This window comes from Cherax quadricarinatus, chromosome 29 (assembly GCF_038502225.1).
Source record: "Cherax quadricarinatus isolate ZL_2023a chromosome 29, ASM3850222v1, whole genome shotgun sequence".
Lineage (NCBI taxonomy): Eukaryota > Metazoa > Arthropoda > Malacostraca > Decapoda > Parastacidae > Cherax > Cherax quadricarinatus.
This window is the reverse complement of record NC_091320.1, coordinates 17,148,083-17,166,890: the sequence shown is the minus strand read 5'-3', so window position 1 is coordinate 17,166,890 and position 18,808 is coordinate 17,148,083. Positions and strand designations below refer to the sequence as shown.

Sequence of the window (18,808 nt, the reverse complement as noted above, 5' to 3'; positions counted from 1 at the left end):
CAGTCCTCGATGACGCACTGACTTTCTTGGGTTATCCTGGGTTTACCTGGAGAGAGTTTCGGGGGTCAACGCCCCCGCGGCCCGGTCTGTGACCAGGCCTCCTGGTGGATCAGCGCCTGATCAACCAGGCTGTTGCTGCTGGCTGCACGCAAACCAACGTACGAGCCACAGCCCGGCTGATCAGGAACTGACTTTAGGTGCTTGTCCAGTGCCAGCTTGAAGACTGCCAGGGGTCTGTTGGTAATCCCCCTTATGTGTGCTGGGAGGCAGTTGAACAGTCTCGGGCCCCTGACACTTATTGTATGGTCTCTTAACGTGCTAGTGACACCCCTGCTTTTCATTGGGGGGATGGTGCATCGTCTGCCAAGTCTTTTGCTTTCGTAGTGAGTGATTTTCGTGTGCAAGTTCGGTACTAGTCCCTCTAGGATTTTCCAGGTGTATATAATCATGTATCTCTCCCTCCTGCGTTCCAGGGAATACAGGTTTAGAAACCTCAAGCGCTCCCTGTAATTGAGGTGTTTTATCTCCGTTATGCGCGCCGTGAAAGTTCTCTGTACATTTTCTAGGTCGGCAATTTCACCTGCCTTGAAAGGTGCTGTTAGAGTGCAGCAATATTCCAGCCTAGATAGAAGGGGTGGCTAACCCTCCGAGGATAAAAATCCGAACGAAATCTTATCTTATCTTATCTTATGTTTGTGTCTGGTGTTATGCCTGTGGATCTTGTCACAACTATCAAGAAAGCGTTTTAGGTCAAGGTTAATATTGGAATTTAAGGTCTTGTAGATATAGATTGCACAGTAGTAAGTGTGGATGTTCTGAACAGGGAGTAAGTTTAGATCTATAAAGAGTGGGGGGGGTGTTGCCAGGGATGGGATTTAGTGATTATTCTTACTGCGGCTTTTTGTTGGGTTATTATTGGCTTTAGGTGTGTTGCTGCAGTTGATCCCCAAGCACAAATAGCATAGGTGAGGTAGGGATATATAAGTGAATGGTATAGTGTGAGAAGGGCAGTTTGCGGCACGTAGTATCGTATCTTGGAGAGGATCCCAACCGTTTTCGATACTTTTTTGTTATGTGTTGAATATGAGTGCTGAAATTTAGGTTGTTGTCGAGGTATAGGCCAAGGAATTTGCCCTCATTATGTCTGACAATTAGAGTGTTGTCGATCTTAATGTTAAGTTGTGCAACACCTGCTCTGCTACCAAACATAATGTAGGTTTTTTCAGTGTTAAGTGTAAGTTTATTGGCTGTCATCCAAGTCGATATTTTGAGCAGGTCCTCGTTAACAATGGTGTTGAGGGTGGCAAGATTAGGGTGGGAGATGACATAAGTCGTGTCGTCAGCAAAGAGAATGGGTTTCAGGTGTTGGGATATGTTTGGAAGATCATTGATGTAAATGAGGAAGAGCAGGGGTCCAAGGACACTTCCCTGCGGAACTCCAGTATCAAGTGGTCGTATTGATGAGGCTGTGTCTTTAATGGTGACATACTGATACCTATTAGAAAGGTAGGATTTAAAATATGCAAGCGCATGACCTCTTATACCATAGTGGTCAAGTTTGTGGAGTAGGATGCCGTGGTCTACTGTGTCAAACGCTTTTCTTAGGTCAATAAAAATTCCTACCAGATATTCCTTATTTTCCAATGCTGTGTAAAGCAGATCTAGCATTTTTTATAATTGCATCATTAGTGCTTTTATTTTTCCTGAATCCAAATTGGCAGGGGTTGAGTATGTTTTGTGACGTTATAAATGAATATAGTCTCCTGTGTACGAGTTTCTCGAAGATTTTGGATAGCAATGGTAAGTTTGATATTGGCCTATAGTTGTTTACATCTGTAGGGTCACCACCTTTATGTATTGGTGTAAACCAATGGCAATATAAACACAAATGCAGTATAATGTGATCCTTTATTGACTACGTTTCGCCCACACAGTGGGCTTTTTCAAGTCACAAACAGAACTACCTGGGGTGGAAGGAACGCGAGTATTTATAGTCCGGCTGAGGTCAGGTGAAGAATGCTGCATCTGATGATGTACCGAGTTGGGTTGTAGAGTCTAAAAACTTGGGTAGCTTGGAAAGGAGACTGGACAAGTTTGTGAGCAGACCTTCTACAGTGTTCTTATGTGGGATAGCGATGAAGAAGTTTCTTGGCAAGTGGTTCAGCTATGTTATAGAAGCCACTATTCTGGTTGAAGTTGTCGGATATAGAAATAAGTGATGATTCCAGGATTCTTCGGTATTGAGTGTTGTCTTCTGTGGCGATAAGTCTTGAGTTTCTGTAGTTTATCAAGTGGTTGTGTGAATTACGGTGTTGTACGCAGGCATTCCTTGTGTCGTCAGACCTGCTTGCGTATTGGTGTTCTGAAATACGTGTTTGGAGGTCCCTTGATGTTTCGCCCACGTATAACTTGTTGCAGTCATTACAAGGGATTATGTATACCCCTGCAGAGGATGGAGGCTTGTCCTGCCTACTACTGGTGATGTCCTTGATGGTCGTGGTTGTGGAGGTAGATACTTGGAATGATGTTTTGGCAAAGATGTTGGAAACATGTTTGGCAATGGAGTTGGTGGGAAGGACTATGTATCTCTTCTCGGCAGTGTCTTCTCTGGGTGTGTTGAAGATGTTTAGTGCTCGCCGTCTGCAGTCTCTGATGAAGTGACGAGGATAGTGGAGTTTGGAAAATACCTGTTCAATTATAGTGCATTCTTCCTCAAGGAACTCGTTGCTGCAGATTCTGAGTGCACGCAGGAAGAAGCCTATAATTACACCACGTTTGGTTTTGGTGTCGTGGTGAGAGTAGAAGTGGAGAAGATCGTTTTGGTTGGTGGGTTTTCGATAGACTTTAAAACGAAGTTCGTGGTCAGCTTTGCAGAGTAGAACATCAAGGAAAGGAAGAGTGTTGTCGACCTCTTCTTCAAGTGTGAACTGGATTGAAGGCTCGACCTGGTTGAGCTTGTCTTGGAGAGCTTGAACGTTGAAGCGTTTAGGAGTTATGAGGAGAATGTCGTCAACATAACGGAGCCAGGTGACAGACGAAGGAATAATGGTGGAGAAACGTTCGGCTTCTAGATGTTCCATGTATAGGTTCGCTAGGACTGCACTGAGTGGCGAACCCATGGGTAGTCCAAAAGTCTGCTGAAAGAGGTGATTTTCAAAAGAGAAACACGTAAAGCCAACACATAGTTCAACCAGGTCGATGAAGTCGCTGGCTGGAATGGGAAGATCAAGTGAATCGTCAATTTTCTTGCGCAAGAGATCGATGGCTTGTTTAGTAGGTACTTTAGTGAATAGGGAAGTCACGTCAAGGCTGGAAAGTTTCTTGTTCCTGATGTTGATGTTGCGAATGCGATTGAGAAGATCACCTGAGTGTTTGAGATGTGCTGGACTGATAGTGCCCAAGAGTTTCGAGAGGTGTTTGGCGAGAATTCCTGAGAGCTTGTGGGGAGCACTGCCTATTCCCGAGGATATGGGCCTCAGTGGGATACCAGGCTTGTGAGTCTTTGGCAGGCCGTACATTCTGGCAGGTCTGGGGTTGCTGGGCATGGTGTGCAGAAGTTTCTTCCCTTGTTCTGAGCTCCTCAGAATGCGGCGAGTCCTTTGAAGAAAAGTTTTAGTAAGGTTGTCCACTTGGTTAGTTGTGAGAGGTTTGTAGGTATCTGGGTCATTAAGTAGATTGAGCATTTTGTTCCTGTAATCGTCAGTGTTCATGATAACAACACCACCTCCTTTATCAGCGGTGGTGACCCTGATGGTCGTGTCTTCTGCTAAACCTTTGAGTGCATTGATGTAACGTCGGGGTATGACTGGGGAGCTGCGTGTTGAGATGGCTGCTGAGATGATGCCTTGAAGATAGCCTTTTTGGAAGTCGGAGTCATTGTGTCTGTAGTTTTTGGCGATGAAATTGAGGTCTTGTTTTGGTTTCGTAATTCCTGTTGCGAATTTGAGGCCTAAGCTGAGGGCTTCAGTTTCTGTGGTTGACAGTGGACGAGATGAAAGATTTTGAATAATTTCAGGTCTTCCTAAACTTTTCCAATTACTATTATCGCAGAGTGTTTGTAGTTTCCTAGTAAGTCTGATCTTCTGTTGAACATTCGCTGTGGTAACTCTGCTGCGAATGATTTCGGCGGTGCGTCTGTTCATGTTGCCCCGGAGTGTTGTGCCTAGTGTTCTGGCTTGGAGAAAAGCTTCCTTTGTAGCATTGTTTAAGTCATCTGCACACTCTTCAAGGTAGGTCCGAGCTGTAGCGGAGAAAGGTGGTTTGATGTTGGCAATTTGAGGAGGAGTAGATCTTGGTAAGACCATTTCTTGGATGCAGTCACGAAGAAAATTGTGTCTGTTGCGAAGTGAGTAAGCTTTTAGGAGAAGGTCCAGGTATTCTCTGTGTGAAGGATCCATTTCTACTGCAGTGTTTGACACGATGGAAATAAATGGTATAAAATACCGACACAATGGCAATATAAACACAAATGCAGTATAATGTGATCCTTTATTGACTACGTTTCGCCCACACAGTGGGCTTTTTCAAGTCACAAACAGAACTACCTGGGGTGGAAGGAACGCGAGTATTTATAGTCCGGCTGAGGTCAGGTGAAGAATGCTGCATCTGATGATGTACCGAGTTGGGTTGTAGAGTCTAAAAACTTGGGTAGCTTGGAAAGGAGACTGGACAAGTTTGTGAGCAGACCTTCTACAGTGTTCTTATGTGGGATAGCGATGAAGAAGTTTCTTGGCAAGTGGTTCAGCTATGTTATAGAAGCCACTATTCTGGTTGAAGTTGTCGGATATAGAAATAAGTGATGATTCCAGGATTCTTCGGTATTGGGTGTTGTCTTCTGTGGCGATAAGTCTTGAGTTTCTGTAGTTTATCAAGTGGTTGTGTGAATTACGGTGTTGTACGCAGGCATTCCTTGTGTCGTCAGACCTGCTTGCGTATTGGTGTTCTGAAATACGTGTTTGGAGGTCCCTTGATGTTTCGCCCACGTATAACTTGTTGCAGTCATTACAAGGGATTATGTATACCCCTGCAGAGGATGGAGGCTTGTCCTGCCTACTACTGGTGATGTCCTTGATGGTCGTGGTTGTGGAGGTAGATACTTGGAATGATGTTTTGGCAAAGATGTTGGAAACATGTTTGGCAATGGAGTTGGTGGGAAGGACTATGTATCTCTTCTCGGCAGTGTCTTCTCTGGGTGTGTTGAAGATGTTTAGTGCTCGCCGTCTGCAGTCTCTGAAAAAGCCCACTGTGTGGGCGAAACGTAGTCAATAAAGGATCACATTATACTGCATTTGTGTTTATATTGCCATTGTGTCGGTATTTTATACCATTTATTTCCATCGTGTCAAACACTGCAGTAGAAATGGATCCTTCACACAGAGAATACCTGGACCTTCTCCTAAAAGCTTACTCACTTCGCAACAGACACAATTTTCTTCGTGACTGCATCCAAGAAATGGTCTTACCAAGATCTACTCCTCCTCAAATTGCCAACATCAAACCACCTTTCTCCGCTACAGCTCGGACCTACCTTGAAGAGTGTGCAGATGACTTAAACAATGCTACAAAGGAAGCTTTTCTCCAAGCCAGAACACTAGGCACAACACTCCGGGGCAACATGAACAGACGCACCGCCGAAATCATTCGCAGCAGAGTTACCACAGCGAATGTTCAACAGAAGATCAGACTTACTAGGAAACTACAAACACTCTGCGATAATAGTAATTGGAAAAGTTTAGGAAGACCTGAAATTATTCAAAATCTTTCATCTCGTCCACTGTCAACCACAGAAACTGAAGCCCTCAGCTTAGGCCTCAAATTCGCAACAGGAATTACGAAACCAAAACAAGACCTCAATTTCATCGCCAAAAACTACAGACACAATGACTCCGACTTCCAAAAAGGCTATCTTCAAGGCATCATCTCAGCAGCCATCTCAACACGCAGCTCCCCAGTCATACCCCGACGTTACATCAATGCACTCAAAGGTTTAGCAGAAGACACGACCATCAGGGTCACCACCGCTGATAAAGGAGGTGGTGTTGTCATCATGAACACTGACGATTACAGGAACAAAATGCTCAATCTACTTAATGACCCAGATACCTACAAACCTCTCACAACTAACCAAGTGGACAACCTTACTAAAACTTTTCTTCAAAGGACTCGCCGCATTCTGAGGAGCTCAGAACAAGGGAAGAAACTTCTGCACACCATGCCCAGCAACCCCAGACCTGCCAGAATGTACGGCCTGCCAAAGACTCACAAGCCTGGTATCCCACTGAGGCCCATATCCTCGGGAATAGGCAGTGCTCCCCACAAGCTCTCAGGAATTCTCGCCAAACACCTCTCGAAACTCTTGGGCACTATCAGTCCAGCACATCTCAAACACTCAGGTGATCTTCTCAATCGCATTCGCAACATCAACATCAGGAACAAGAAACTTTCCAGCCTTGACGTGACTTCCCTATTCACTAAAGTACCTACTAAACAAGCCATCGATCTCTTGCGCAAGAAAATTGACGATTCACTTGATCTTCCCATTCCAGCCAGCGACTTCATCGACCTGGTTGAACTATGTGTTGGCTTTACGTGTTTCTCTTTTGAAAATCACCTCTTTCAGCAGACTTTTGGACTACCCATGGGTTCGCCACTCAGTGCAGTCCTAGCGAACCTATACATGGAACATCTAGAAGCCGAACGTTTCTCCACCATTATTCCTTCGTCTGTCACCTGGCTCCGTTATGTTGACGACATTCTCCTCATAACTCCTAAACGCTTCAACGTTCAAGCTCTCCAAGACAAGCTCAACCAGGTCGAGCCTTCAATCCAGTTCACACTTGAAGAAGAGGTCGACAACACTCTTCCTTTCCTTGATGTTCTACTCTGCAAAGCTGACCACGAACTTCGTTTTAAAGTCTATCGAAAACCCACCAACCAAAACGATCTTCTCCACTTCTACTCTCACCACGACACCAAAACCAAACGTGGTGTAATTATAGGCTTCTTCCTGCGTGCACTCAGAATCTGCAGCAACGAGTTCCTTGAGGAAGAATGCACTATAATTGAACAGGTATTTTCCAAACTCCACTATCCTCGTCACTTCATCAGAGACTGCAGACGGCGAGCACTAAACATCTTCAACACACCCAGAGAAGACACTGCCGAGAAGAGATACATAGTCCTTCCCACCAACTCCATTGCCAAACATGTTTCCAACATCTTTGCCAAAACATCATTCCAAGTATCTACCTCCACAACCACGACCATCAAGGACATCACCAGTAGTAGGCAGGACAAGCCTCCATCCTCTGCAGGGGTATACATAATCCCTTGTAATGACTGCAACAAGTTATACGTGGGCGAAACATCAAGGGACCTCCAAACACGTATTTCAGAACACCAATACGCAAGCAGGTCTGACGACACAAGGAATGCCTGCGTACAACACCGTAATTCACACAACCACTTGATAAACTACAGAAACTCAAGACTTATCGCCACAGAAGACAACACCCAATACCGAAGAATCCTGGAATCATCACTTATTTCTATATCCGACAACTTCAACCAGAATAGTGGCTTCTATAACATAGCTGAACCACTTGCCAAGAAACTTCTTCATCGCTATCCCACATAAGAACACTGTAGAAGGTCTGCTCACAAACTTGTCCAGTCTCCTTTCCAAGCTACCCAAGTTTTTAGACTCTACAACCCAACTCGGTACATCATCAGATGCAGCATTCTTCACCTGACCTCAGCCGGACTATAAATACTCGCGTTCCTTCCACCCCAGGTAGTTCTGTTTGTGACTTGAAAAAGCCCACTGTGTGGGCGAAACGTAGTCAATAAAGGATCACATTATACTGCATTTGTGTTTATATTTAAAAATGGTAATTAATTATTAATTTTATTAAGTAATATCAATTAATAGTATTTAAAAAATATGAGGTAGTAATATGGACAGAGAAAGTATCAATTCAACTAATATTTAAGCAAACAATAGTAAATAAGAAAATTACATAAGGTGACTTATGCTTACTAGTAAAATCACATAATGAGGTAGTTGATTATTTAATTACTAAGAGATTGTACTATGAAATTTGAACAATAATGGAGCACATGTGCAACATCTGGATATCTTTATTGTAGACGTTTCGCCATCCAGTGGCTTTATCAATACAGATTCTAGGACATAATAGGAAGACAGTAGAACTATATACAAAAGATGAGGTAATCAGTCCCTCGGTCTTCCTATTATGTCCTAGAATCTGTATTGATAAAGCCACTGGATGGCGAAACGTCTACAATAAAGATATCCAGATGTTGCACATGTGTCTTAACTTTCATATTGTCAGTATTTTATACCTTTCTTGCACAATAATGGAGCAAAACATACACTACACTACGTAGGCTTGTTAGGTAAGACACATATGCAACAGTTAGGTATCTTTATTTTGAAACGTTTCGCCTACACAGTAGGCTTCTTCAGTCGAGTACAGAAAAGTTGATAGAAGCAGAAGATACTTGAAGACGATGTAATCAGTCCATCACCCTTAAAGTTTTGAGGTGGTCAGTCCCTCAGTCTGGAGAAGAGCATTGTTCCATAGTATGAAACAATGCTCTTCTCCAGACTGAGGGACTGACCACCTCAAAACTTTAAGGGTGATGGACTGATTACATCATCTTCAAGTATCTTCTGCTTCTATCAACTTTTCTGTACTCGACTGAAGAAGCCTACTGTGCAGGCGAAACGTTTCATAATAAAGATACCTAACTGTTGCATATGTGTCTTACCTAACAACCTGTCGGTATTTTATACCATTTTAATGTTCAGGTTGGACATTGTTTAGTTATTCTCTGTAAGATTAGTATCCCTGAGAAATCGTGATAGATCATTCACGTTCATGATTGTGGACAGTTGACTTACATTTGTTTTCCTAACTAGAATTTTCCCATCCCGTGTGAAGCATTGGTGTATTGTGTCGTTATTCTTCCGCTTAAGTTTTCTGACTCTATACAGGAGGTTCTGACGTTTTTTGGTAAGACACTCGTTTATGTATACCTCTTTCTTTACTTTAATAGATGCAATAATTAAGTCTTTTTTCCTGTCATGTGAGTGGAATCTAAGCATAACACTTTTTCTACCATGGGATCCTAGTACCCTGGCTTCCTTTATTTCTGACTCTGGTACAATAACACTTGTTTGGTCCTTTATGATCTGGAGAGTAATTTCTTTACTGTTTGTTTGGTTCATATCACTGGGAAAAAGTGGACTGTTAACTATTACTGCGTCCGATAGTTTATCTTGTTCAGTTTTATCTTCTTGGAGAGCAAAGTAGTCGCTGAACTGGTTATCTAAGGTGTTCTTCCATTCTTTTACTACTTCTTCAACCTTTGTATTAAGAGATATTATTTGTTGGGTATGGCTATCTATGACTGTTTGGATGGTCTTGCCACAGTTAGTCATTCCTGGTGTTGATAACTTTTGTTCAAGACTGAGGATTTTGTTCTCGAGTTGTGTCATCCTGGTGTCTTGTTTTGGTAGCGTCTCTCGAAGATTCATATTTTCAATAACTAAGGTGGAGATGAATGACTTTAGGGTATCTGAATCGTTGGTCATACCTGAGAGACTACTTGGTAGGTTGAATCTGGGGAAGAGAGAGGTGGTTGGGGTGGTGGCAGCCATGTTTGTTGTTATTGTTGTGGTGTCGCCTTGAGCGGTGGTGAGAGGGGTGGTAGCTGGACCGGCGTCCTCCTGGCTACATTTGTTGAATACTTGATTTTTCGGTGTTTTCTTGCTGGCCTTGGTGCTGTTTCCTCTGAGATTGCGCCTCATAATACTACAGGAATTGCTGTAGTTAAGAAGAAGTTGTAGTTATGCAAAGCTTAGGTTTACGCTGTTCGGCTGGCAGCGGGGTGTTGCTTTGGGTTTGAGGGCAGTCTTCCTTTGATCTCTATTATTTTCGATTTGTAGGTTTCACTGTTGGTAATCTTTGGTCATTCTGGGTGCTACGTTGGGTTACCTGGATACCTGGAGGTTATTCCGGGGATCAACGCCCCCGCGACCCGGTCCATGACCAGGCCTCCTGATGGATCAGGGCCTGATCAACTAGGCTGTTACTGCTGGCTGCACGCAGTCCAACGTACGAGCCACAGCCCGGCTGATCCAGCACTGACTTTAGGTATCTGTCCAGCTCTCTCTTGAAGGCAGCCAGGGGTTTATTGGCAATTCTCCTAATGCTTGATGAGAGGCTGTTGAACAGTCTTGGGCCCCAGACACTTATGGTGTTTTCCCTAAGTATACCAATGGTGCCCCTACTTTTTATTGGGGGCATTTTGCATCGCCTGCCCAGTCTTTTACTTTCGTAGGGAGTGATTTCTGTGTGCAGATTTGGGACCATTCCTTCCAAGATTTTCCAAGTGTAGATTATGATATATCTCTCCCTCCTGCGTTCCAACGAGTACAAGTCAAGTGCTTCCAAGCGTTCCCAGTAGTTAAGGTGCTTGACAGAACTTATACGTGCAGTAAAGGATCTCTGTACACTCTAGATCTGTGGTTTCACCTGCTTTGAATGGAGATGTTAATGTACAGCAGTATTCCAGCCTAGAGAGAACAAGTGATTTGAAAAGGATCATCATGGGCTTGGCATCTCTCGTTTTGAAAGTTCTCATTATTCATCCTATCATTTTCTTTGCACGTGCAATCGTGGCATTGTTGTGATCATTGAAAGTGAGATCCTCAGACATTACTACTCCCAGGTCCCTTACATTATTTTTCCGCTTTATTGTATGGCCAGAGTCTGTAGTATACTCTGTTCTAGTAATTATCTCCTCCAGTTTTCCATAACGGAGTAGTTGGAATTTGTCCTCAATGAACATCATATTGTTTACCGTTGCCCACTGGAAAACTTTGTTTATATCTTCTTGGAGGTTAACTGCATCCTCAGCAGATGACAGCCTCATGCAGATCCTAGTATCATCCGCAAAGGATGATACAGTGCTGTGATATATATCTCTGTCTATGTCTGATATGAGGATAAGGAATAAGATGGGGGCGAGTACTGTGCCTTGTGGAACAGAGCTCTTCACTATTGCAGCCTCCGATTTAACTCTGTTGACCACTACTCTTTGTGTTCGATTTGTTAGGAAGTTGAAGATCCATCTCCCCACTTTCCCATTTATTCCTTTAGCACGTATTTTATGGGCTATTACACCATGATCGCATTTGTCAAATGCTTTTGCAAAGTCTGTGTATATTACATCTGCATTCTGATTTTCTTCCAGTGCATCCAAGGCCATATCATAGTGATCCAGTAGTTGTGAGAGGCAGGAGCGACCTGCCCTGAACCCATGTTGCCCTGGATTGTGCAGATTTTGGGAATCCAGGTGATTTTCAATCCTGCTTCTTAGCACTCTTTCAAAGATTTTTATGATGTTGGACGTCAGAGCTATTGGTCTATAGTTCTTAGCTAATGCTTTGCTGCCACCTTTATGGAGTGGGGCTATATCCGTTGTTTTAAGTGACTGTGGAATTTCACCCATGTCCAAGCTTCTCCTCCATAGTGTACTTAGGGCATGCGAGAGGGGTTTCTTGCAGTTCTTAATGAAAAGAGAGTTCCACGAGTCTGGGCCCGGGGCTGAGTGCATGGGCATGTTGTCAATGGCTTTTTCGAAATCTATCGGAGTTAGGGTAATGTCGGAAATCTGGCATACATTTATGGAGTTTTGAGGCTCATTCATGAAGAAATCATTTGGGTCGTCGATCCTCAGACCGATTAGTGGTTCACTAAACACAGAGTCGTACTGGGATCTCAATATTTCACTCATTTCCTTGTTGTCATCTGTGTAAGTCCCATCCTGTCTGAGTAAGGGCCCGATACTAGATGTGGTATTTGCCTTGTTTTTGGCATATGAAAAGAAATATTTTGAATTTCTTTCAATTTCACTAATAGCTTTAAGCTCCTCCTGTCTCTCCTGGTTCCTGTAAGAGTCATTTAACTTAAGTTCGATAGTTTCCACTTCCCTGGTCAGCACCTCCTTTCGTGTATCAGATATTCTAGCACTCCTGAGGAGCTCAGTGACTCTTCGTCGTCTTCTGTAGAGGGAGCATCTTTCTCTCTCCAGTTTACTCCTGCTCTTCTTCTTTCTTAGGGGAATATGCCTAGAACATGCTTCGGCTGCCAGAAAGTTGATCCTTTCAAGGCACTGGTTTGGATCCATGTCATTTAAGACATTTTCCCAACATGTTTCGTTTAGGACATGATTTACCTGGTCCCAGTTGATGTTCTTGTTGTTGAAGTTGTATTTTGTGAAGACACCTTCACAGGTACATGCATTCTGCTGATCAGGACCCCTATGCATGTACATCTGGACTTCGATTAGGTTGTGATCGGAATTAGTTGTTTTTGATATTCTTATGTCTCTTATCGGGTCCTCATTATTTGTGAAGATAAGGTCAAGTGTGTTTCCTAGTCTTGTTGGCTCCACTATCTGCTGGTTTAAGGTGTGTTTTTCGCAGAGACTTAGTAGCTCATGTGTGTGTGTGACCTTTCATCTGCGCTACCTCTGGGGATTGTTTCAGCTATAACATTATTTGCTACATTCTTCCATTTTGTATGCCTTAGGTTGAAATCACCAAGCAGTAAGATGTTTGGGGATGGAGCTGGAAGGTTTTCCAAACAGTAATCAATTTTCAGTAGCTGTTCCTTGAACTGTTGTGAGGTTGCATCTGGTGGTTTATATACAACCACAATGACTAGGTTTTGGTTCTTGATCTTTACTGATAGAACTTCAACTACCTCATTTGTGGTGTTCAGCAACTCCGTGCACATGAGGGACTCTTTGACATACAGGCCAACCCCCCCTTGTTGCCTGTTCTTTCTGTCGCATCTAAAAAGGTTGTAACCACTTATCCATATTTCACTGTCAAAGTGATCTTTTGTGTGAGTCTCTGTGAAGGCTGCAAACATTGCATTAGACTCCTCTAGAAGTCCACTGATAAAAGGTATTTTGTTGTTGGTGGATGGCTTAAGGCCCTGTATATTAGCAAATATGAATGAGGTTGTATTCTGTGTTTGTTGGGGGGATTTTGTTATTGGCATCAGTAGTTGTAATTCTGGAGGGCCATGGGTGGCCACTGGCTGCGCCTCCAGTCCAACAAGGCTCCAAGGTGGTGGACTATTTTTGTTATTTCCTTCCATTTTCTTTTTCCGTTTCCTGCCACTAAAAAATCACCTGGAGTCAGGTTGTTGTAGCTACTGTTGTTTGTCTTGTGGGATCTGTGCCTCCTGGTCCCTTTTAGATGGTATGCAGGGCAGTCGATGTTGTAACACTGCTTCTGGAGGACCGAGGAGTGAGACATTTTTGGGTGAAAGAAAGTACAGGAAGAAGAACGACACACTCCTTTAGACAGGAGGTCGCTACATTTTTTGGGATGCTCAAAGTTGCATGTCCCATTTTTTTCCTGATATTCCATGCTTACAGATGCCCCAAGTATAATATTTGCACAAATTCACCTTTGGTTGAGAATTGTTGGGAGGTGTGTTGTCAATTTCTGCAGGTTCTGGGACTGCACTATAATCCTCAGTATCCAAGCCAGGCCCACCCCGTCCTGGATTCCATCTACTTTCCCCAGTAGAGGAAGAAGGAGGAGACTCCTCTCCAACATCTGTACTGTGGGCCACGGTCTTGTGCAATGATGGTTGTATATTTACGGTTTTAGTGGTGGTTGTGGTAGGGTCCCTGGTAGCGTCTGGGCTTGCAGTAAGGCTGGGGGCTGGGTCTGAGTCAGCACTGGGGCTGGGGGCTGAGCCTGGGCCAGCGGGTGGGCCTGGGCCAGTACCAGCACTGTGGGTATTAGTGCTATGACTGGGGGAGCCTGGGCCAGCACCAGCACTGTGGGTATTAGTGCTATGACTGGGAGATGGGTCTGGCTTAGTACTATGTAGTGCAGTTTTGCTTGCAACTAGGTCATCATAGGAGCATTGGTGGCTCTGATAGTTGGAGAAAAGTACAGAGCTTGGAGGTCGCTGCTGTTGCTGCCGCTGCCGCTGAATTGGATAGTGGTGTGCCACAGGTGTCAGTGTTGGGACCCCTTGTTTACAGTCTACTAAAACGACATTAATGAGGTATTAGAGACTCAAATAAGTTTTCTGATGACACTAAAACAGGTCGTCAAATAATTTTTGATGTGGACACTAGAGAGCTGCAGGTTATAAAGGTGGATGTTGTAGTCGGAGAAGTGACAGATGCAGCTCAATGCAGACAAGTATAAGATTCTAAACCCAGGTAAAGGAAATAACTCCGGCACTTACAAGTTAAACAATGTAGATCTTAGTCAAAGTAAATGCAAAAGGTCCAGGAATTCTAGTCAGCAAAAATTTAAATCCATGACAACAGTGCATAAGTGTTCGCAATAAAGTTTATAGAATTCTCGGCTTCATATCAAGAAGTATAAATAACAGAGGTACTAAAGTTATATTTACGCTTTATGTATCTTTAGTTAGCTCTCGCTTAGATTATACTACTCAGTTCTGACCATGTTGACTCTACGTAGAAACCTTTCCTACGAAAATAAGCTGAAGTCACCGAACTTGCTAGAATTAGGTAGATACAACTGAAGTAAAAATATATTTAAACAAAACAAGACTCGCAGCAATGGATTCAAGTTAGAAAAATTTAGATTTAGAAAGAATACTGGGAGAAAAGTTGCAGATAAGTTGAACCAAGTTACAAACAGCTCACCGAGGCAAGAACTTTCGGTAACTTCAGATAAAGACTGGACGGGTACAAGAGTAGGTGTGAGTGAGACCTGCCCAGCATGGCCAGTAGCCCTGCTGCAGTGCTACTTCCGTATTGTGTTCTTTTATATATATAAAAAAATCTAACTTGGCATTAAAACTGGGAGTATTATAGAGAAGGGCAGAGAAAGTCACTATGTAAAATACTTCTTCTCCTATGCCAAATCTAAGGGAAAAACAACATCCAGTATTGGGCCCCTGCTTAGGCGGGATGGGACATACACAGATGACAGCCAAGAAATGAGTGAGATACTAAAGTCCCAATATGACTCAGTGTTCAGCGATCCCACTCAAAGGGTCGACAATCCAAATGAATTCTTTATGAACGAAACCCAAAATTTGGTCACCCCAAAACTCTAGGATATTATTATAACTCCACAAGATTTTAAAGACGCAATTAATGACATGCCCATGCACTCTGCCCCAGGCCCAGACTCGTGGAACTCCTTGTTCATCAAGAACTGCAAGACGTCCCTATCGCGTGCCTTCAGCATTTTATGGAGAGGGAGCATAGACACAGTGGTCATCCCAAAAACACTAAAAACAACAAACATAGCCCCACTCCACAAAGGTGGCAGTAAAGCAATTGCAAAGAACTACAGACCAATAGCACTAACATCCCATATCATAAAAATCTTTAAGAGGGTTCTAAGAAGCAAGATCGCCAACCACCTAGATACCCATCAGTTACACAACCCAGGGCAACACGGGTTTAGAGCAGGTTGCTCCTGCCTGTCCCAGCTACTGGACCACTATGACAAAGTCCTGGATGCTGTAGAGGATAAACAAAATACAGATGTAGTATACACAGATTTTGCAAAAGCTTTCGACAAGTGTGACCATGGTGTAATAGCACACAAAATGCGGAATAAAGGAATAACGGGAAAAGTTGGTAGATGGATCTACAACTTCCTGACAAATAGAACACAAAGAGTAATAGTAAACAGAGTAAAGTCCCAGGTAGCCATGGTATAACACTCTGTTCCACAAGGCACAGTACTCGCTCCCATTCTATTCCTCATCCTCATTCTGACATAGAGATGTAAGCCACAGCTCCGTGTCTTCCTTTGCGGATGACACCCGGATCACCATGGCAATGACCTCCATCGAAGACACTGCGAGACTCCAAGCGGACATGAACCAAATCTTCGAATGGGTCACTCAAAACAATATTAAGTTCAACGGTGAGAATTTTCAACTACTCAGATATGGAAAACTTGAAGAAATTAAAAACGTGTCAGGGTATACCACAAATTCTAACCATACAGTAGAGCAGAAAAGTAATGTGAAGGACCTGGGAGTGATAATGCCAGAGAATCTCGTCTTCAAAGACCACAACAATGTATCTACCTCATCCGCTAGGAAAATGATAGGATGGATAATGAGAACCTTCAAAACTAGGGACACCAAGCCCATGATGATTCTCTTCAAATTGCTTGTGCTCTCTAGGCTGGAATACTGCTGTACACTAACTGTTCCCTTCAAGGCTGGCAACATTGCAGACCTGGAGAGTGTACAAAGAACTTTCACGGCACATTTAAGTGCGATAAGGCCCGGTGGCCTGGTGGCTAAAGCTCCCGCTTCACACACGGAGACCCCGGGTTCGATTCCCGGCGGGTGGAAACATTTCGACACGTTTCCTTAAACCTGTTGTCCTGTTCACCTAGCAGCAAATAGGTACCTGGGTGTTAGTCGACTGATGTGGGTCGCATCCTGGGGGACAAGATTGAGGACCCCAATGGAAATAAGACAGACAGTCCTAGATGACGCACTGACTTTCTTGGGTTATCCTGGGTGGCTAACCCTCCGGGGTTAAAAATCCGAACGAAATCTTATCTTATCTTATCTTAAACTACTGGGAACGCAGGCGGGAGAGATACATGATAATATACACTTGGAAGGTCCTGGAGGGATTGGTACCAAACCTGCACACGAAAATCACTCCCTATGAAAGCAAAAGACTCGGCAGGAGATCCAACATTCCCCCGATGACAAGCAAGGGCGCCACTGAGAGACAACACAGTAAGTGTTGTGATTGTTCAACTGCCTCCCAGCCTATATAAGGGGGATTACCAATAGACCCCTGGCTGTCTTCAAGAAGGCACTGGACACGCACCTAAAGTCAGTACCTGACCAACTGGGCTGTAGTTCGTACGTCAGCTTGAGTGCGGCCAGCAGTAACAGCCTGGTTGATCAGACCCTGATCCACCATGAGGCCTGGTCTCAGACCGAGCCTCGGGGGCACTGACTCCCAAAACCCTCTCCAGGTATGTCAGGTCACTGAGCGATAAGTTGACAGTAATAGTGTTATGCTCTCTGGAAAAAGGAGTAATTTTTTAAAAGTTGTTTTATGTAGCAATCTTGTCTCGGTGGCCGAGTGTTGCTGCTCCTTCACCACCACCTGCGAGTCTGGGGTGATTATTATATAGCTAGTAATCACCTCAAGTGAGGGTGATAAAGGGAAGATGGCTCACAGGTTCCCTTAGTCAGGTTTGTGGTCTTGTTCCCACAAAGCCGTGATCCTCATCCCCAGATGAGAGTTCAATAGAAGCAGCCGACTTCAGTACACTAAAATTTAAAATACACACATGTTGCATCACATCACAGTTACTTGCATAACTATAAAATCCTTAATTTAAATTTCTCTGTTAATTTGTGTGTTATATAAAGTGTGTTGTCTACCTTGCAGGTTCTGTCAGTTCCAGACGAGACCGCTGAGAGCAGTGATAACGTAGAGGCTCTGGCGTTCCCACTCATTCATGAGTTCATTATTCCTGCTCCTTCTGTTGACGTGTCAAGTCACAAGTTGAACCAGCTAGCAGCAGATCACCTCCCACCTACAAATGAGTATCTCCCACCCATAAATGAGTATCTCCCACCAAGTAATGAATATCTTCCACCATTATTTTAGATATTAGGTGAATGGTACACAAAGTAATGGTATACAAAGCAATAAAACATGGTACAGTATCTATAAATTACATGACCAATAAAAAAAAAAACACTATTGAACAGTTCAAAAATTTCAGGGGTTCAAACCAGTAGGTAATGTGGTTGTATTAGTATATGTAAGAGAATCTCACCTGTCAACTATGAAGCTACAATGACAACCTTCATTAATGCAGTAATTCTTTCTCATTATAATAGCGCCACTTCTCATGCGTATTACTCTGCTTGCTTTTCTAACCTCGCTTATATATGGACCCCAGACGGTTCATCTATAAATGTGTGACACGCAATCAATGCTTAGCATATTATTAGCACATAACATTTTCTGACAAGTCACCTACCATATCTTAATAACCTGTGTATCAGGCACACAGCACACTAACTCACCTCCCTGCAAGATCCATTACTGACTTACTCTCTCCTTGCATCAAGTCTGAATTATATTTTGTTCTAGCACTGACCCCTACTCAAGTACACTCCTACCCTCACTCACCCCTACTCATGTACACTCCTACACTCACTGATCCCTACTCATGTACACTCCTACCCTCACTGACCCCTACTCAAGTACACTCCTACCCTCACTGATCCCTACTCAAGTACACTCCTACCCTCACTGATTCCTACTCAAGTACACTCCTACCCTCACTGATCCCTACTCAAGTACACTCCTACCCTCACTGATCCCTACTCAAGTACACTCCTACCCTCACTGACCCCTACTCAAGTAAACTCCTACCCTCACGAACCCCTACTCAAATACACTCCTACCCTCACTGATCCCTACTCAAGTACACTCCTACCCTCACTGATCCCTACTCAAGTACACTCCTACCCTCACTGACCACTACTCAAGCACGCTCCTACCCTCACTGACCCCTATTCGAGCACACGCCTACCCTCACTGACCCCTACTCAAGAACACTCCTACCCTCACATTTTCTGACAAGTCACCTACCATATCTTAATAACCTGTGTATCAGGCACACAGCACACTAACTCACCTCCCTGCAAGATCCATTACTGACTTACTCTCTCCTTGCATCAAGTCTGAATTATAT

The 18,808-nt window shown here is 43.7% G+C and overlaps 1 protein-coding gene across 2 annotated transcripts in view; it reads left to right on the top strand.

The window, feature by feature from the left end:
• The window catches only part of LOC138853373 (probable basic-leucine zipper transcription factor Q), a 91,289-nt gene extending 72,919 nt beyond the window's left edge, over positions 1–18,370 (top strand). The window contains exon 5 of one of the 2 annotated variants that reach the window (XM_070089630.1): positions 17,488–18,370. In XM_070089630.1, coding sequence (XP_069945731.1) covers positions 17,488–17,709 — 222 coding nt within the window. In that variant the 3' untranslated portion in view covers positions 17,710–18,370. The remainder of the gene's footprint in view (positions 1–17,487) is intronic. The other variant, XM_070089629.1, reaches the window with a different exon arrangement.
• Positions 18,371–18,808: the final 438 nt, after the last annotated feature.